Source organism: Podarcis tiliguerta (genome assembly GCF_965153285.1).
Source record: "Podarcis tiliguerta genome assembly, chromosome: 12".
NCBI lineage: Eukaryota > Metazoa > Chordata > Lepidosauria > Squamata > Lacertidae > Podarcis > Podarcis tiliguerta.
The window spans coordinates 12967100-12988160 of record NC_139545.1 but is presented as its reverse complement, the minus strand read 5'-3'; the positions used below and the strand labels follow the sequence as shown (position 1 = coordinate 12988160).

Sequence of the window (21061 nt, the reverse complement as noted above, 5' to 3'; positions counted from 1 at the left end):
TCTTCTACGGAGTTTCCAATTAACAGTACTGGTTGAGATGCTTGTGCACCTATGGGCAAAACAACATGCAAAACAACGTAAGCAGTTAAAGTGCTTTGTAGAAGTTTGCTTTGTCAGCAGTGTGGAGAGGTGAAGCAGTTGTGGGAACAGCTTTCAAATCTCTTTTGCAAAAACCGTGGGAATCCGTGGTGTTGCACAATAATAATAAGAAAGAACCCTATGTTAATTTGCTACTCTTGATCAAAGATCCTCTGCAGGTGCCGTGTGATTTTTTAGAAAAGGTTTGCATTCAACACCTTTTTTTTTTAACACCCTACAAAACTTGCCTCCTCAGTTTATAATGAATATTCTACAGCTAAAAGGTGTGGAGGAAGGAGGGGTTGTGAAAGTATGGTCTTTGAATTAAGTCTGTGAAAGGTGCTACAATCCTTTCCCCTCTTAACAGCACCAGCAGTATTTTGCCCTGAATAAAAGTACTGTCTTTTGCTTCTAAGGCTATGTACATATTTATAATCGTCATCGTCATTCATCACCTTCCATGCAAGCATCACAAGGTAATGTTCAGTAAAAAAATAGCTCAAAACAGTTCGAAACAACACAAAAACCAGCAGATATGTTGAACAAACCAAATCAAAATGGCGGAGACCCATTCATCCAACTGGGAAATAGGACTTCAACTGTTTCCACAAAGCGCAAATGATGGGCGCCTGCCATATCTCAACAGGAATGCTATTTTACATATATAAAGAATAGTTATGACATTACGATCTTTGTGATAGGATCTCGCCTTCTTAAAACAATAACAGATGGGTATTTGAATTTTCTTGTCTCATGGAGAAAACAGCAGCAAACAGCCTCAGCCCAGTATACCTGAAGAATTGTCTCCACCTCCATCATTCAGCTCCAAGGGCCTTCTGGTGGTTCCCTCCCGGGAATAAGGGAGGTTACAGGGAACCAGGCAGAGGGCCTTCTCGGTGGTGGTGCCCGCCCTGTGGAACGCCCTCCCATCGGATGTGAAGGAAATAAACAACTATCTGACTTTTAGAAGACATCTGAAGGCAGCCCTGTTTAGGGAAGCTTTTAATATTTGACAAATTATTGTATTTTAATATTTTGCTGGAAACTGCCCAGAGTGGCTGAGGAAACCCAGCCAGATGGGCGGAGTATATATAATAATTTATTATTATTATTATTATTATTATTATTATTATTGGAATAGGGGATGGGGTTAAGCACTCTTCTCCCTTCAACAGATTCCCCCAATCTCTATTCCCACACCGGCAGTTAGTATTAAACCTTTAAGGCACATACAGACCCAACCAACGATTTATCTGTGTTGCATCTGCTTGCTCACTCAGATGTTTATCTGGGCAAGCATTTGGCAAAGATCATTTTAGCAGAATACTTAAGAATGTGCACTTTAAAATGTTTAACATGCCTTCTTAATTTTTTAGACTTAACTGCTTGAGCCTAGCAACGAAATGTAAGTAGTCCTATTAGTCTCTGTGTGCTGGCGGCTGCTCCCACCTAATCTCATGGAATTCTATTTAGGAAATCAAAAATTTTTAATACAGTGGTACCTTGGTTCTTGAACTTAATTTGTCCCGGGAGTCCGTTCGACTCTCGAAACTTTCGAAAACCAAGGCGCGGCTTCCGATTGGCTGCAGGAGCTTCTTGCACTCAAGCGGAAGCCGCGTCAGACGTTCGGGTTCCGAAAAACATCCGCAAACCGGAACACTCACTTCCAGGTTTAGGGTGTTCGGGAGTTGATTTGTTCATCAACTAAGCCATTCGGGAACCAAGGTATGACTGTATAGGCAGCAACAAAGAGCACACATAACGGCACAACAAGGTCACTAAAGGAAGAAACTCACGGATTATGATGGTTAGTGGGCGGAGGGGCAGATGCGTGGAGTTGTCCTAACAACAGCAATATTGCTAGAGTTACCTGGATGGGGCTTGGCATGGTGGCAGCAAGATGGAGGCTGCATGGACCCAACGGCATGAGGACCAGATGGGCTCCCCCAGAGCATCACCGAAGCCCCATCCTTGTTGCTGTTTTTCAGCTAAGCTTAGTGGCGTTGCTCTTGGTAGGGTAGTTCTGGAGCTCTACCACTGGGGTCAACGCCCAAGACTATATTACTTAGATAGTGATAAGAGAGATGTGTCCTTTCTAGAGTGGCTTGTGCAAACCGCAAATAAATTGACATTAGTTCTGACTTGTGATAATTTACTCTGCATCCAAGTGCTTGCTAAAATAAGCCAATGGTAAGATCATTTCCAGTGCCGATACTGTGCTTGTCATGCAAACTTTACATTGTAAAGGGTTGTGTACGTGAACACTAACAGCACAGTCCTATGCATGGCTGCTCGTGGAGTCAACTGTGCTCAGTGGGGCTTGCTTCCAGGTAAAAGTGCATAGGATCGCAGTTGCACACAGTATTGCAGTACACAACATATCTAGGAGGCATCTGCCTTCGTTTAATTAATTTTGCTGTTGTATAAAATCTGCTTCTCTGAACAAGATCTGTTGAAATCCACATGTGCTGTTGTTGATACTCCCTTGTTATTGTTTGACTGTTTCCAAAAGAACATACTGTTGTGATTTTTCTTTTTCATTATTGGTCATTAATTGCAAAAGGGGGGGGGGGATGCAATTATGGAAAACACCCCTAATATTGAGCCTAGATACTGTAGTGGAAGTTACTATCACCTTTACAATCCTACTGCGTTGTGTACTTTGTTCCAATGAACTCCGTATGAGCCACTGAAAACACTCATTTGGACAATTTTATGCAGATTATAATGAAATTAACAAACATGACCATGTTAGGGCCATTAAGTTCAACAGGTCTACTCTGAGCAAAACTTGGCTAAATAACTCCAGAAGATATTCAAGCTGAACTCACCCATGGTTATTTCATGCTACCGCTATGGGGAAAACATATAGGCACTTACAAAATGGCTTTTTCTATGAGTTGTTACACACAACGCGATCGAGAGAATTTTAACTATACCTCTTCAACTGTGAAGTGTGAAAACCCCACTCAGTGGACCAGAATGTGGTCTAACCCCCCCCCCCTTAAATCCACATCAACTAGGAGAGAATTCACTCTAAAACTCACCTACAGGTGGTACCTAACACCAAGGAAATTAGCACTAATATGCCCAGGAACCTCACCAAAATGCTGGAGAGGGTGCACCTCCACAGGCACATACCTCCACATGCAGTGGGAGTGCCCCAAAATCCAACTATTTTGGACAACAGCCATACAAGAAATATGTAAAATAACTAAGCAAGTATTAGAAATCACCCCAGAACTGGCTCTACTAAACATCTTCCATGACAACAATGGCCACTTACATCACAAAGAACTCATAACCCACCTACTTTCAGCAGCCAGAAACACCATAGCCAGACACTGGAGAGACCTGTCAGGAGTGAGCATTGACCAATGGTACCAAATAGTATGGGAAACAGCCCTACTAGAAAAATTAACCAATAAACTGAAACTGACACAGGGACAAATAGAAGAAGATACCTTCACCCCGGTATGGCTCCCCTTTATCACATATACAGCCCAACAAGACAATGACAAGAATCCACCGTCAGCATACGAATCAATATGGCTAACCTGATTCAAAAACACCCACCCCACTCACACATGAAAACAAAGTTCACCACAGCCAATCACAACCACACCCTAGGCCAACCCTAATTTCTCTCACCACCAAAGGAACACAAGCAAATAGCAAAGAGAACCCGCACAAACGACACTGCCACAAAACCCCACACATACATTAAGCAAATTAGGAACATCGCCTCCCGACTCCCCCTGCCTTTCCCCCCTCCACCTCTCCCCCCTTTTTCTTCCTAAGGTAACCCTAATGTCTCAACAAATGAAACTGACCTATGGAAAATATAACTTGAAAAAAGAGACATTGCACATACCTTTCTAAACCAAGAAAAGTTTAATAAAAATGTTTTTCAAAAAACACTGTGAAGTGTGAATATGAGGAACAGGTTTTTGGAAACATGTGCATCATTACAGGTCACACTCATCAGAGAGAAGGGACTGGCTGTGGTTTCCAATGAGTGTGTTGCTATGTAATATATGAAAAACTCAAGATTTTTATCATGCACATTCTGGTTCATCAAAACAATAAAACAAAACAAGAGCTGCTTCCAAGAGGTTTTCTTTTTTTTTTTAATTGCAAGTACTTTTCCAAATCATACTGCATAATGACTTATCGGAAGGAAGATGTGGGTATCAAAGAAAACCTAGGGACTCCTCTGTTTACTCATCTGTTTCTCACAAGTGACTTGGGAGAACATCCCAAGACTTGAAATCATAATCTGGGGAGTGGCAATAAGATTCCTCTAGAGAGGCAGCTAATTTAAATTGTGATTTACTTCTCTCCAGCACTGGATATTTCTCAATAAATCAGCTACTGGGAAGAGGACCAAGTCCACAGCTCTTCCCTTTCCCAGACTATTTCTTGAAATGAAGTTTCACTATGACTCAGTATCCCATGCCAGATTGGTTTCCTGCAGTAATTTCCAGATCGAAGAACAGATGTTTTCTGCTGGTGGCAATGCAGAGAATTAGGGTGGGCCTGATTCTCAGGGCCGTTTACTAAAAGGACACAGGCCCAGCATTCATATGGTGTGCTGAGCTGAACGGCAAGAGCCTTTTGCATCTTGTGACTGCAGAAGATGTTGTCACAAGACAGCGCATTCGCTTTATTTTCCTTCCACCCAAAAATGGACATACACCAAATTCCACTCTTCTGCTAAGTGCCTGCACACTGCTTTCACTTTACCATTGCAGTTGTTTCTCTCCTTCTCGTATGTTACACTGGAAACAGACTTAATGGAACCAGTAATAAGTTCTTTGTTTGATAAGCATTCTGGGGGTAAATACAGTGGTACCTCGGGTTAAGAACTTAATTCGTTCTGGAGGTCCGTTCTTAACCTGAAACTGTTCTTAACCTGAGGTACCACTTTAGCTAATGGGGCCTCCCACTGCCGCCGTGCCACCGCTGCATGATTTCTGTTCTCATCCTGAAGCAAAGTTCTTAACCTGAGGTACTATTTCTGGGTTAGCAGAGTCTGTAACCTGAAGCCCCTGTAACCCGAGGTACCACTGTAAGTCCATTAAGGAAGAAAAGAAATATGCCAAATCCCACTGGGCTGTCATCATGGCTCCCTTTGGACGTTCAGGATTTCCAATGTGCCAGATTTATCATCAATTTTTTCCTAAGAAGTACCAAAATCTGGGGCACTTTGCAGTGGTACAGTGGTGCCCCGCAAGACGAACCCGCTAGATGAAAGGGTTTTCCGTTTTTCAATGCGCTTCGCAGGACGAATTTCTCTATGGGCTTGCTTTGCAAGATGAAAATGTCTTGCGATTCTTGCTATGTTTTTTCGCTCCCCACCCCCTTTTTCTAAGGCACTAAGCTGCTAATAGCCTTTTAGCAGCTAATCCGCTAATCCCTTAAACCTTTAATAGCCGCTAATAGCGCTAATCCGCTAATAGGGTTGCTTCGCAAGACGAAAAAAACCGCTAGGCGAAGAGACTCGCGGAATGGATTCTTTTCGTCTTGCGAGGCACCACTGTATATTTACTTGCATATTGTGCATGAACAAGTACAATTACATTCTAGTCACACGTGCAGGTTACATTCCAGAAGCAGCACATATATTCAAAAATTGCATATAGTCAAAATTACCTTTCATTTTACCTGGTGGCTAGGAGAAAGTCCCTCTCTGTGTTTCTGCTGCCTCCCCTCATCTCCATATGTGAGCAATGAGGAGAAATGAGGCAGGCAGAGAGAGTCATAGGCAGAAGACTGGGATGCAGCTGCAGCCAAGAGTGTCTACCTTCATTACTGCAAGTTAAATGTGTGTGTGATGCAACTCGACTTTGCTTGTTACGAGGGTTTTCAAATTAAACACTTAAGTGGCAGACAGAAGACAGATATGTATTCTGCCGTACACTAGAGTCCACCCCCCAATTTCTCCAATAAAGAGTAGGGGGGAAACCAGCCATCTCACCCTTGTTTACATCAGCCAAGCGAAAGAAGGCCGACCAAGATTTGAGGAGGCAGCCATGCTGTGCAATCTCAGGATTAGTGGCGTGCAGGAAATCTGCTCTTGTGAAATATGCAGATCAATCATGCAACTTGGAATATGGCCTGAAAGAACCACTTCAAGCTGAGAGCAACATTTATTTTTTATGTATGGTAAGAGTCAAATTATTATACCTTTTACAGTAGGCAATATATCATCCTCTGCAACCAAACGGGAAAGAAAAATAGCATCTGTGTAGAACAGGCCTTAATTCTACTAGCGCTCCTAAATTCTACTATAGCATTCTCCTATATACCCTCTTCTTTCCCATTTTTATATGCTTCTTCTCAGAATCTAAGCTTTATGATGAGCAACCTGACTTTCTCTACACTCTTGCTTGCATTTCTTTGTCCATTGCAGCCTCTTGCCATCAGAAAACCCTCTCACCCAACACGTGATTCAATCAAGCATGCGTGTCATTTGACATGTGTTTACTTTGACTTTTCTTCAAATCTGACTCTCCTTCCACCTTCTCTTTCCTTTACTTCTCAACGTGCTTTGTCCTTGATTAGATTGTAAGCCTACAGGCAGGACTATTTATTTTTAGATGCTTACAGCATCAAGTATGATTAGGCACTTCATAAAACAACATGAACACCAGCTTCTGAGTAAAGATGCTTGAGGAATTTAATTTATGTGAATTTTGAAGCAACGGCCTGATCCATACCTCCCAGACTAATATGCAGATTGGAATATAATTATTCTTCAGATTTTGTATGCATCTGAAATTTGTGATACAGTTCTTGGTGAGTACCAAAATGCATTTTAAAATGTGCATTTCAGGACAAAAATACATCTTTAAATACAAATATCTGAAAGCCTTTTTAAAAATGCAGATAAATGTGGAAATAAAATTAATATATGCAAAATTGTCATGGCCTGGAAATAAGCTGATCTATCCATCTCTAGTTTTGTCCCACCACAGCGACAAAGTGAAAGTGCATGCCATATTTTGCAATTCCATTAGATGCATACAGCTTTGTCCAAACACCGTGTGCCTGTTTTATCTGAAAACAATTTTATTCTGATAACAGAAATAAGGCTCGCTAGGGTTGTGAATAGCACTACCAGTGAGGGAGGGACGCAGGTGGTGCTGTGGTCTAAACCACTGAGCCTCTTGGGCTTGCCAATCAGAAGGTTGGCGGTTCGAATCCCTGCGATGGGGTGAGCTCCCGTTGCTCAGTCCCAGCACCTGCCTACCTAGCGGTTTGAAAGCACCTCAAAGTGCAAGTAGATAAATAGGTACCGCTCCGGCGGGAAGGTAAACGGTGTTTCCATACGCTGCTCTGGTTTCGCCAAAAGCGGCTTAGTCATGCTGGCCACATGACCCAGAAAAACTGTCTGCGGACAAACGGCGTCTCCCTCGGCCTGTAAAGCAAGATGAGCGCCACAACCCCAGAGTCGTCTGCGACTGGACTTAACTGTCACGGGTCCTTTACCTTCTACCGGGGTGGGGGGTGGGGACTATCTGCTACTTTTATCAAAACAATACAATATAATGGAGTCATTAAAACTGGTGTCACAAGATTATGAGGTCAACCACCAAACAGGGAATTTTACCCAAAAAGGTTACAGTGATTTTTCTTAAATGCAGAAGTAGTGCTGATGGCGGAAGACAGGAGTGCCTGGCGTGCTCTGGTCCATGGGGTCACGAAGAGTCGGACACGACTGAACGACTAAACAACAACAAGTGCTGATGGCTTCAGAGGACTCAGGGGATATTGTGAACAAAACCCACACCATTTCTCAGAGAAAATACCTTAGACTGAAAACCCCCATCTGCACTATTTACTAGATGGCTCAGTTGGTTAGAGTACGAGGCAGATGACACCATGGTTGCAGGCATATTCCTGCCTTGTAGGGGCCTAGACTAGATGACCCTCAGGGTCCCTATCCAACTCTACAATTCTATATAACCGATTCCATGATTTAAAGCAGTATCACACCGTTTTAAACTGCCACAGCTTTCCCTCAAAGCATGCTGGGAAGTGTACTGTGTTTAAGGATGTTGAGAGATCCCCATTTCCCTCACAGAGCTACTCTGGAAATTGTAGCCCTGTGAAGGGGAATATGAGGCTCTTAACAACCCTCAGCTTTTTCAGACCCATCATCCAGGAAGCCAAACAAGCAAATGGCTGTGCCCACCCTGCTCTTCAAAAGGACAGCAAAAAGGGGCATGTCAGGTTTTGAGACAATGTCTTGGGCTTGTGCCTAACCTTTGTTGTTGTTTAGTCATTTAGTCGTGTCTGACTCTTTGTGACCCCATGGACCAGAGCACGCCAGGCACTCCTGTCTTCCACTGCCTCCCGCAGTTTGGTCAAACTCATGCTGGTAGCTTCGAGAACACTGTCCAACCATCTCGTCCTCTGCCGTCCCCTTCTCCTTGCGCCCTCCTTCTTTCCCAACATCAGGGTCTTTTCCAGGGAGTTTTCTCTTCTCATGAGGTGGCCAAAGTATTGGAGCCTCAGCTTCAGGATTTGTCCTTCCAGTGAGCACTCAGGGCTGATTTCTTTCAGAATGGATAGGTTTGATCTTCTTGCAGTCCATGGGACTCTCTCAAGAGTCTCCTCCAGCACCATAATTCAAAAGCATCAATTCTTCGGTGATCAGCCTTCTTTATGGTCCAGCTCTCACTTCCATACATCACTACTGGGAAAACCATAGCTTTAACTATACGGACCTTTGTTGGCAAGATGATGTCTCTGCTTTTTAAGATGCTGTCTAGGTTTGTCATTGCTTTTTTCCCAAGAAGCAGGCATCTTTTAATTTCGTGACTGCTGCCTAACCTTAAGAGCTCTGCTTTGAACTCCCAAAGCATGTAATCTGCAAACTGATCTATCCTTAAACTGTGTAGTGATGAAAGTCACTGGGAAGACTTGAGCTGGGAGGTTGAATAGCCTGTATTCAGATGTGGGAGCCAGGGCAGGTATTGGTTGGCATGCCCACCAGCTGCATCTTGGCCCTTACTCTACTTGTCTTAAGTGATAACACAAATGCCTTTAATCGTAGCCAATGACATCATGCAAATTTAAATTCCTGCACAAGATGGATATTTTTTTCCAACATGGTCAGCAATATTAGACATGCTCTCCCCTTCCCATCTACTGTCTGCTGTCTTGTCTCTCTGGCCAATTCTCCAGCTGTGGCCCATCCTAATAGAGGAATCTTCAGCGCAGATGATGCCTTGACTACTGCAATGCTGCCTCATACATTAAGCATGTGAGAGGGAACATACCTCCCTCGCTGCCTCACATAGTCAGAGCATCTCTGCAAAAGTGACTGAGCACCAAAAGAATGTTGGCATGGTATATTAATTCAGCAGCAAATCTTCTTCTTCTTCTTAACCGCCAAGCTGTTTCCATTCACACAACTCAAAAAATAACCCCAGAACCTCTGCTCCTATGTCAGAATTATTTAAACCTCAGAAGTAGGTGAGGCTATTTAAACATGAGCAGCAGCATGAGCAGCAATGATGTATTCTCTATTAGACCTCATAATGACTTCAAGCCAGCTTCTAAAGCAGTTATCTAGCATAAACGCCCTGCTTTCAACTATTCTGTGCCTATAGCTGACAGCAAACCCTGCTTAACGTCAATCCTTATTAGTTTCACACCTGTTCTGTTGAACAAAACACAATAGGCTTAATTGTAATTATGGTTAAAATTACTTTTGATACAAGTTGGCTATTTATAAATCGTTGTCCCACCATGAAAATAAGCTTGTGGGCCCTCTTTCTTTTTAATTAACCCCCATCATATATAGGCAGGAGAATAATCCTTTGTAATGCAGAGATTAAAAATAATAATTAAAGACTGAACCTATTCGTTTCTGAAGGGCAACCATTTCTAAAACGGATTAAAGCATAGTCATCATGAGCCACAGTGAGCTCACAAATTCAGAATGCAACGAAGCACAACTTTTTTCATACAACACCAGACCTCTTCATCTTTTCAGGGCGTCAGTGCAACCGTTTCTCTACATTAATGCCTTTGGTCAGGAACTCACAATGGACCCTTTTCAACTAACCCTTGCATGAATTTCTCATCATCCACAGACCACACCTCATTCTCATGAGGAATGCTCACTTCCCAATCTATCTACACCCAAAATAAACTGAACACTGCTAGTTGAGGGTCGCAGCAACACAAGGCCTCAGAGTTTGTGCTGACCACAGTTGAGCTGCCAACAGCAGGAGCAATGTTTTTTTTTAAAAAAATAAATAAAAACAAGTTCAATGAAATCCTGCTCTTGAGCAAGTTTAAATTTGAGACTTGCTCAGAGCAGTATCTGATGCTCAGCAACGGCTAACATGTTGTGTTCAATTGCTCACCTCTGTCATCAACACTGTGTATTCTCCCTTCTTCCAAACTCAAGTACAGTGGTGCCCCGCAAGACGAATGCCTCGCACGACGGAAAACCCGCTAGACGAAAGGGTTTTCCGTTTTGGAGGTGCTTCGCAGGAAGAATTTGCTATGGGCTTGCTTTGCAAGACGAAAATGTCTTGCGATTCCTGGGGGTTTTTTTTCGCTCCCCAACTCCTTTTTCAAAGGCACTAAGCTGCTAATAGCCTTTTAGCAGCTAATCCGCTAATCCCTTAAGCCTTTAATAGCCGCTAATAGCCGCTAAACCGCTAATAGCGCTAATCCGCTAATGGGCTTGCTTTGCAAGACGAAAAAACCGCAAGACGAAGAGACTCGCGGAACGGATTCTTTTCGTCTTGCGAGGCACCACTGTATTAACAATACAAGGGCATTTAATTTTTTAGCCCATTCGTTTTGAGAGGGCATCCTTATTTTGCATGTTATTATAAGGAAATACATTACATAGCATAATCATGTGTAGTTCTCCAGTCTGCTGAAGAACCTAGTATGTACTCGGAAGGACCACATAAACCTTTCTGCACTTTTATTTCATATGGTCCTTTTTCCTGTTTTGTATAATTTTCATTTAATTCTCCCCCTGCTTAGATCGTATCTGTTCCAAATATTTTCTATATTACAAAATTACAATTATTAAAAAAACAACTCCTGTCCATCATACATCCAATGACCTACTCACATGCCCATCTGTGAAAACAGCCGGACTGGCAGGTTTAGGGAGAGGGCATTTTCGGCGATGACTCTATATATGTGGGATGTTTTGCCCCATCAGTGAAAGCCTTTAAGAACGTCTGCATTCTTTGCTGCCAGCCCAGAAATGGAAGGAAGGAGAAGTACCAACAAAAGAATGAATTGCAGGCGAAACTGATGGAGTACGCAGAAATGGCAAAACTGACAGGGAAGATCTGAAACCAAGAAGGTCAAGTATTTTAAAAAGACTGGAGTAAATTCTTAATTTCTTTAGAAGACCACTGTAAACAGTTAAAATCATTGGCAGGGATGTAATGACACTTGTAATGTTGAATTAACCACAGTAACTATGGACATACAACAGATGGACAATGGTAAGAGATGCAGTAAAATTAATCTTAAATATGGAACCCATGGAGGGAAGGAGGGAGGTCTGAAGGTTCAAAAGAACCTTTCATTTTAATGTTTGAAATGGTTAAGTTAAAACGCATAAAATTGTGAAAAAACAATAATTAATAATAATTAATAAATAAGAACGTCTGCATTCTCTTAAACAGGATGCTTGCTCAGATTGTTGATCTTATGAAGTGGTTGTAGCTACAATTATTGATCAGCTCTTAGTGTTCTTGCAGGCCTTGATGTGCTTTTAGTGTTAGTGCTGGTTCTTAAACAAATTTTTAGTAATATGGCTGTATTGCTTTTTGAAGATTATCATTATTTATACGGGATGCCGATCAATGAAAGCTGTTGTGAGGAGGTTTTTCTCTTAAATACTTTTACAGTGGTACCTCGGGTTAAGAGCTTAATTCGTTCTGGAGGTCTTTTCTTCACATGAATCCTGAGGTACCACTTTAGCTAATGAGGCCTCCTGCTGCTGCCGCTGCGTGATTTCTGTTCTCATCCTGAAGCAAAGTTCTTAACCCAAGGTACTATTTTCTAGGTTAGCGGAGTCTGTAATCTGAAGCATATGTAACCCGAGGTATTACTGTAATAGTAATATGAACAATAGTGTCGTGGTCAAGGTGAATAAAAGAAACAAGCTATTTCTTAAAACAAGGGCAACCCCTGACCAAGGAAACCCAGCAGAGAATGATTTGGTGCAAGGGTTATGTGCATGCACACAGCTTCTAAAAACTAGGAATCTTTGTGTCCTCCACTTACTGCTGACAGTTCACATGTGTGTGCAAAAATATTGTGTGTCCTCCGCCCCGCGCTTGGTCAGTATGAGTCTCTTCTTGCATCGAGGTTATAGTCCTCTATAATGCATCATAACAACAGCAGCTGGAAGCAAGACATGCACATCTGTACTAGTATTTTGTGCAACCCGCAATACTTGTTTACATGGCAGAACACAACCTCTGCATCTGAATGGAGGGCAGTTCATACATTCAGACTCTTCAGAGCCCTGGTAGAATGGCCACAATGTCTGAAGAGGAAAACAGAAGCAACTCATAATTTTCACTTTGGTTTTCTAGTTGTAGGGCAATTTGTCCCCGCACAAAGATGCCTCTGTTCGCCTTTAGCATCATGTGGAAAGTAAATGCCTGACTTGCATCTTAGCTTCTGAACAAGGAATCTTTGGAGCAGAGCAGGACTGAAAACATGCCTTGTGAAAATATGCCTCGGCTCTTATCAGACTTGGTTTCTTCATCATAAATCACAAGAAATGTTGTCACCGGGGGAAAACCCCACCTCATGAGGCCCACGCGTCAGAAGCTTAGGAGCTGTCAGTAATGGAAACTCGATCCTCTGAAATGATTCAAAATGCCAGCCACAACGCTAACAAAATCAACAACTTTATTTCAGCTTCCTGGCTTTCTGAAGCGCTCAAGAAAACTTGCAAAAAGAACTGTCTCCCATCATTTAAAAAATAATAATAAATTAAGCAAACTCTAGTCATTCTGAGTTACTAACAAGGTTGAAATGTCTGCTTGGGTGTGTCTGACTATCATGGTAGCCTCCCTCATTAAACTCTTGCTAATGTAAGATTTTTCCCTATTGGGCTTCAACTCCCATCATCCCTGACTGTTGGTTATTATGCTGACTGGGAGTCCAAACACATCTGGGGCTCCACAGGTCATCAACGAGTTAAAGTGAACCAAATTGTTGGTTTCTACTTTATTGTATGTACACAAAATGCAGAAATGCATATTATATGCTCTCAGATTTAAGCCAAAAGTAAAAGCATACTCTACAAACCTCATGCTGTAGCATTCTGTGTAAACCAGGAATGTCCAAAGTCTGTTTGGGGGGCCTAATCCGGCCCACCGATTGATTTAATCCAGCCCCCGTGGCAGTATATGTCCTGGGGTAAAATCCTTTAAAAAGCTCAGCAACTTTGGTCGGCCCTCACGCATGTTCACTTCATGAAATCAGGCCCTCTCTGAAAAAAAGTTGGGGCATCCCTGGTTTAAACACAGGTAAGATTGGCTAAGAATAGACAGGGCCAGTGTTCAAAATTAGCCAGGTGCAGGCACATTTTGTGATTGGCGCGGGTCCAACTGCAACCACATGGCAATCTCTGGATACCAGGTTGGCAATTGTGGAAGGCAAAATGTCACTTAGAGAAGGATCTGAAATATTATTTTTTTTGAAGCTTGAATTAGTTTTATTCTGGATTGGGATTTTTTAATGCTTTAATGTGTTGCAAACAGCTTTGAATTTTATTCTTCAAAATAGGAATTGGTACAGAAATGCAGCGAATAAAAATAAGAAAAATAAATCCCATTGGGGGGGGGGAACAGTGCCTAGACCGTGGGTAGGCAAACTAAGGCTTCTAAAACCTAAGGCCCGGGGGCCAGATGCGGCCCAACGGTCCAGGAATCAGCATGTTTTTACATGAGTAGAATGTGTCCTTTTATTTAAAATGCATCTCTGGGTTATTTGTGGGGCATAGGAATTTGATCATTCCCCCCCCCAAAAAAATATAGTCCCGCCCCCCCAAAGGTCTGAGGGACAGTGGACCGCCCCCCTGCTGAAAAAGCTTGCTGACCCCTGGCCTAGACATTCCATTGGAGCCAGTGTTAGAAACTCAAATATATCATCTAGGCGCCAAATGGCTGCTTAAACCAGGGTTACAGTTGCCAAAACAGAATGCCTCATTTCCATTTTTGAGCCAGATGGCTTGAAAGTTGTATTTTTCAATACAACTTTTGGGTTCCTGAAACTCATTCTGATTGTGCAGATAAAATATCACAGACAGAATTCTACAGTGAGTGTGCTAGAGCAGGGGTCAGATGTGTGGCTCAGGCACGCTGCAGGCCCCGCGGTAAGTGCCAGCCTCCGCAGTGTGGCGCCCAGTGCCAGCCACGTTTAGTTACGCGTGTTGATTGAACTAAAAAGTTTCGTGATCCCAATTTTTTAAATTATTTTTTAAAACTCACATTTTTGTCATTTTGTCACCGACCCCAGGGTTGACACCCAGGGCAGACCACACACCCTTCCTCTGCCAATGTAAATAAATTGTTGTTGTTGTTGCTATTAATAATAATAAATCATTTCAGCTACGACTTTCAAACCACTCATGTTTCCATTTCCTGATTTTCACAAACTAGGATGCAACTGCTGAACACACTTTTGCACTTGTAGAATGGGTAGAGTAGGCTTGCTCTGAAAATTCTCTCATGCGCAACGTACGCCAAAGCTCTGGATAACTCAATGCTCCTATCATGTTCAAAACCAATTCTGCCACTTACACTTAAATAACTATCAGGCGATTAAAGGGGTGGGGACACAATATTCTACAGCGACGAATTTCCCAATATATTCCATGCAAATATATGTCATCAGGAAGCAATTCTTACATTTTCTTCAGGGGTGTGCCTTTAGAATTACTAGACCAGAAAAGTACACATTGGGTTGGAACCAGACCCCGCCCCCAGCAGTAGCATCCCCCTAGTGGAGTTCTGCTCAGGAAAGCACGAGAAGGGCAGAGCAGAAAGGCCATTTTTGTCATTTCCACCTGCAGCCTCCAGCACTGCCTTTCAGGCTGCTCCAACTCTCAGGAGCACATTTTCAGGGGGCACAGGGGTGCGAGAAATGAGCGCACATCGACTACTCCGCCACTGGCATTCCTTCTCTGGATCAAAAGACTTATGCGGATGCAGAAGAGTCCTGCCATTCATGTCTGGAACCTAGCCACAGAAAATATTCTTCCAGAAATTAAATGTATGTGGATTCCCCACCCCACCCCAGGGAAGAAAAAAAAGAGAATGCACACGATCAAGATATTGCATTCTTTGCAGCTCCTGAAAAAAACAAACACAAAGAGGATTTCAATTCCAAAAGAATGTTTCCCATGCTCTTTCCTTTGGCAGAATCGTTCTGAAAATAGCCCTATAGAGCAAAGCCTTATGTTGGAAGAGGCCTGGAGTCAACTGTATACATTCTCTAATATTTTGTCAGTGACGCTGCCCCCTACATCCTTCTCAGGCTTTTCCTGAGGTGGTGGGGGTCTATTATTGGATTCCAAGGGGACTTGAAGTAGCCTCAGCTTTCCTCTTTCCCACAAGTACATTAATTAAAATAATCTTACACACCCACTGTCTAGACCTTCTGTTGCCAAAATTACTATTGTGTTTCATTACGTGCTTTCAAGGAGATCAAAGTATACCGCTTGCAATGCTATTTAGTGAAGGGCAAAAGCCAAAACTCACTCCCCAAGTTTAGACGCGCTATATTGGTACACGTCTATTTCTCCGGAGCACATGTATACATTCAGCCTGACTGGTTTCCGCACAACGTGTAGCCTCACTCCTCAGAAAAGCAAAATCCAAAATACAGCTCACATGACCACTTCTTGACGCCAGGTGATTCTTACTTTGCGCAGATTGCATCATGCCCATGATTAGAAAGAAGACTGTCTGAAACAACTGCATCTTGCGCTCAGGACAATTTTTCAGCTCGCTGCTCCCCCCGCAAAACAACCAAACCTCAGCACAGATGAGCAACTGCATGCAAAAGTAAAATCCAAAAGCAACTGTGTGAATTAGGGCCTAGCCTACTATTAATGTGGCTGTCCTCTGTGAATTTAGGCTTTCAGGTTAAGACGGAAAGTTCTAGGAAATAACTAAGAATATTAAATCACAGTCCTTGCCTAATCTGGTATGCCCTAGTTTCAATTTTACCTAGACATGAGCTAAACTGTGCATCCCCACAAACCTCCTAATTACAATTTAGCATCTTCCTGAGATAAGAACTATTTTGTCTTAATAATAATTTAAAAAAATTTAAGCCCATCACCAAAAGAAAGCTGGTGTAGCATAGTGGTTATGAACTTTAACCTATGAGCAGGGAAATCCTAAATTTAAATCTCAAGCTCACTGATTGGCCTCTCCATCTATCATGTGGCGTTAACAACACAGGTCTACAGCTGGAGACCACAGGGAAAGACTTCTACTCTCATGGTCCACTTGTGAACTGCTAGAGACATCCAGCTTGCCACAGAATGCTGGAGAGGATGACAAACCTTGGGCCACCCAAGAAGGCCATTCTTATGCTCAAGAAAATGATTTGTTGAACTTGACAATTATATGCTTTCAGAAACCGAAGTTGTTGGATCACATCTCCCATCATCTATGACCGCTGGCCATGGTAGCTGGGCCTGATAGGGCCTGTAGTCCAACATCTGGAGGACAACATGTTGGCTACCCTGGCCCAGTAGTGTGGAGGGCACAGGCTGCAAAAATTGTTAGGGGCGCAAAATTTCAACACAGCCTCAACACAGCTATGCGCTTCCATTGCTGGGCTCCACTGAAAACGGCTTCCCCATGCAAAGCAGTCAGAGACCTCTGCAGATAATAGAATAACTCTTCTTTTCTTACTTCTGCGGCTGCAATCTCCTGGGTGACACGAACACCATTAGGCAGTTGAATGTGCACCCTCCCACCCAGCCCTCCGCACGGTCCCCGGGTGCTGGCAGCCCTTGCTATGCCACTACCCTGGCCTACCATATCCCTGTTAAGTGACAGCAACCGTAAGGCTAGAAAAAAAATTGTAAGTAGCAATGTGACGTTGTTCTCTTATCTGCCCGCTCTTGGAAGCGTTTTAAATATAAGAATCAAGTAGGATAGAAGAGTGATGGATTCACTGTACTGATGCTGTTACAATTGGGACACTTAGCCCTATGATCTACCACTGGAAAAGTAAAAGAGGCATGTGTAATTAGTTGCAAAATTATCTCCCGTTTTCAATAAAGCCAGCAACAGATCTACCATTTGCGATCATACGGTCAACCTCTACTCATTAAGCTACAGGCCGGCTGTTCAGCTTCTCTAAAGGTCAGTGCCCCACCTGGCAAAGAAGCAAATGGAAAAACACATAAGCTACTACTGTCAGAATTGCATAATGAGCATACCATGATAACAGATTTAAAGCCTCGTCAAGAACGCACCCTAATGAGAAAAGACCAAATATGCTGAGCACCTGCTAGTAGAAAACCAAGAAAACCAAGAAGGACGACTAAGTAAGGCGAGCCAATGGTCCAATTACTTCTTTAACCGTGGTTCAACAAGTGGCAGCCTGGGCACTGAATCTAACTGGGCACACTCAGCTGGTTTACTGGAGCAAGTCCTCTTGCATGTGAGAGGCTGCAGAAGAACAAGGACATGCATCGTGAAAGTGCCCCATGGAATCCTTTTTGGCCCAGCTGGCTGCCCCATACACAAAGGCTCAGGTTTGTTCAAAAGGGCACCCTCTCTGGGGAGCATTCTCAGTTTACATGCTGACCCATTTCTATTGTTCTATATCACCCCACCTCTTCCAGAGAGGAGTGGGGCGACTGAGAGGTAGCCGCCTTCCTTGGTAACAGAGTGGAACGGATGAGACTTGACTCCTCGCCTCATCAACCGTTCAGAGCAGCCCACAAGTTAGTTGCCGGCGAGGGACAATTTCCCAACAATTCTTAAATCCTAGTACTTTTGGGTTCACCGGGTGATGAGCTTGGTTGCCTAAACAGAATACAGCTTAAAAGCAATACAGTATCATACAAGATACAATATTATGTGGCCTTGGTGCCATGATCCTTAATTCACTTCCATGGAACTAAAGGCCACTTACACCTGGCCAGCTTCTTTCACACAGCATTTTTCCAAGTTGTCATCAGTTGCTGCTTTGGGTGAACCTAGTAAGCCTTTTCGGGGCGAGAACGAAACACTATTTAATCAATTTCCCCATCAGATTATTTTAAAGCCAGTGATTAAAATAATAATAGCTATAATCCGACACACAGCATAAATTAACTGCAGCCACTGAGACATTAAAATTGGTATATCAACTTGCTTCTAAAATACGCTTTCCATTCCCTTTTTCCCTAGCTTATCATTTTCTACTGAAGTTTTCATATTAAAATTGTAGCTTTCGGTAAACATAATTTGAAAAGTATTAGCTGCTCCCCATGATTACTGACACTGACAAGAACAACACAAGAAATATAACTGCAGGTGCAAAATACCGTAGCATTTATCAATGAACATATAAATAAAAATCCAATGCGCTGTTAAGTGTAAAAACACATATACCTACCAAAGTAGTCAGCCTTCGGACAAACATCCATCTCCTGCTCCAGGCGCTGGGTAAGAGCTTCTAATTTTAATTCAGCTGTGGATGGCCCCTGTTCCTGCTGAGGAAGGAGTGTCTGACAGGGTAGCTTTATTTTTGCAGAAGCGGTGGTTTCTTGGTGACCAGAGTCATGCCGCAGAGTGGCGGTGCCCTCTTTAAAAGGAGATTTCGGAACATCAGAAATCATTGGCCCATGAGATGTTGAGCAGATGGAATTCTGCTCGGGACTCATGCCAGACCCAGCACAATTGAGCCTGTGATTTTGACCGTGGACTACAAAATGACCTGTCGGTTTCGGATGAGTGTTAGTTTGCTGATAATCTACACTTGGAGGTAGGGGAGCAGGAAGGAGGCCGGAAGCTGAAGGCTGAGTACTGTCACTATGCCTCGCCTGAATATTGCCATTGCTTTTGTTTGGAGTACCAGAAGCCCACAATTCCATGCCACAGTTTGGGTTAAAATCATCAGACCGATTGGAAGGGCGTGCAGAGAATGACGGAGACCTCTGCTGCGAATATTCCACAGGCAACTCATCACCAAACCCAGTGGAAGAGGACAACGGGGTACAGGCCTTAGAGAAAGACGATGATCTCGGGCAACCTGGATTCGGCTCATAGCTTTGGCTAAGCCCCGGGCCTTCGCCACTGCTTTCCTGACTCCCATACCCGCTTTCTGAAGACCTGTAGGAGTTTCGTGGCTGCTGGTATGAATGGAGATCTGCCTGAGGTTTCGTAGGACTTCTCTGCAACGACTCGTCATGATTAACGTTGGACCATAAATGGGGGGCCATGCTGGATTTCAGGCTGGGAAACTTGCCAGCATCTCTTCCCCAACTTTGAAGGCTTGCCCGGTTATCACTGTTATTGGGCTCCTCGTGAGAAAGAGAACTAAAAGATGTCTTAGGATTACACGGGTTCAGCTGACCTGCTCTCTGATAACTATGTCCTCCAGAAACGTCTGAACCCTGGAGACTTTCACTGTATCCATAATCATCGCTGGACCTCTTGTCATCCTGGTATAACTTTGCTCGCTCTCCATCAGCAGGCGCTTGGGGCTGGTTTGGGAAGGCAAGTTGATGGCCTGCACACACGGTTGACGGTGTAGCCAGAGGGGGCTTTGCTATATTTTCTCCTGAATGCAGTTTATTTGTTCCTGCGGTGCTTCTAGCCACAGGATGGCCCGGGAGCAGATGCTGAAGGCCAAAACCAGCCCCGCCATTTGGAGCCCCTGAGGCCGAGTTCACCAATTCCTCTTGTTCTCGCTGTTTCTGAAGGTGAATTTTGGCCATTTTTGTAGCAAAAACCCTCCTCGTTTCTTCAAATTCTGGGTTGTTCCCAACCGCTTTGTCTACTCGAAAGAGCCCATCTTTGGAGGCTTCATACATATTGAGATCTTCTATAAATTTACTTGCCTCCAGACCCAGGTCATCGTATTTGTCCATTTTGTAAAGATTCACTTGTGCCTACAAACAAGCAGGAAGGAAAAACCAAAGCGATGGTATTTTAAGTGTTCAAGTCTGCTCAAGATTTCCACTCAGCAACCAATGGAGCTACTTAAGGCATCCAAAACATCCCATGTAAAACGTAATTAATATTTTTTATGAGAAAAAGTAGAAAAAAACAACAATAATGCAGGTCCCCAAACCTGTTCTTAAAACGTTTCCTCTTCCTCAGGTTATACAAGATAACTTTAAGTGCAGAGGGTATCCCCCCCAAAAAATGGCAAGATCCAATTCTTTGTGCTTTTAATCGGACAGAAATGTTTCTTCAGGCTTCCCCGGCTTTTATTCACTTTGGTGGAAAATACTGAAATAATAAATAGAGGGAAAAGGGGTGTTTTAGCACAAATTTCACCCAAACTCACACATTCTCTCCCCTGCTACTGCCAGAGGAGATTACCTCTTGGGCTAACCTTGGGGGCAGACAAACTGCGGGTCAGCAAGTGTTGTTTGGGTCGGGTCAGGGTGTTGCAAGGAAGTTTCTAAACAGAGGATCTCTCGTGGATGCTTTTAGTTGAGATTCCTGCATTGCAGGGGGTTAGACTAGATGACCCTGGGGGTGGGGGGGTCCCTTCCAACCTTGCGAGACTCTGGGGTTCCCACGGGGTCGCTGCGCGTGGAGTAAACAGGAAAAGCCCTCCAACCAGAGGAAAGAGGAGCAGCTCCGGGGAAGCCGCGCGCAGGTTCCTACCCACTGAGGAAGAAGGAAGGAAGGAAACGCGCGCTTTCCAGATTCCGGCCCCGCCAAAGCAGAGGGGAAACCTTCGCCACTCCTTCGCCGCCCACCCACCCGACTCAAACTTG

The 21061-nt window shown here is 43.5% G+C and overlaps 1 protein-coding gene across 4 annotated transcripts in view; it reads right to left on the bottom strand.

Annotated features, from left to right (window-relative positions):
- Positions 1-21061, bottom strand: part of LIMD1 (LIM domain containing 1) — a 42689-nt gene that overhangs the window by 20653 nt on the left and 975 nt on the right. For 2 of the 4 annotated variants that reach the window (XR_014503342.1, XM_083404904.1), the window contains exon 2: positions 18724-20221. Coding sequence is in view for 2 of the 4 variants with exons in the window: in XM_083404904.1 (XP_083261030.1) it covers positions 18724-20200 (1477 nt within the window). In the remaining 2 variants the exon portion in view is untranslated. Of the gene's footprint in view, positions 1-18723; positions 20565-21061 lie in introns of all 4 variants that reach the window. The other 2 variants (XR_014503343.1, XM_083404903.1) reach the window with 1 other exon arrangement.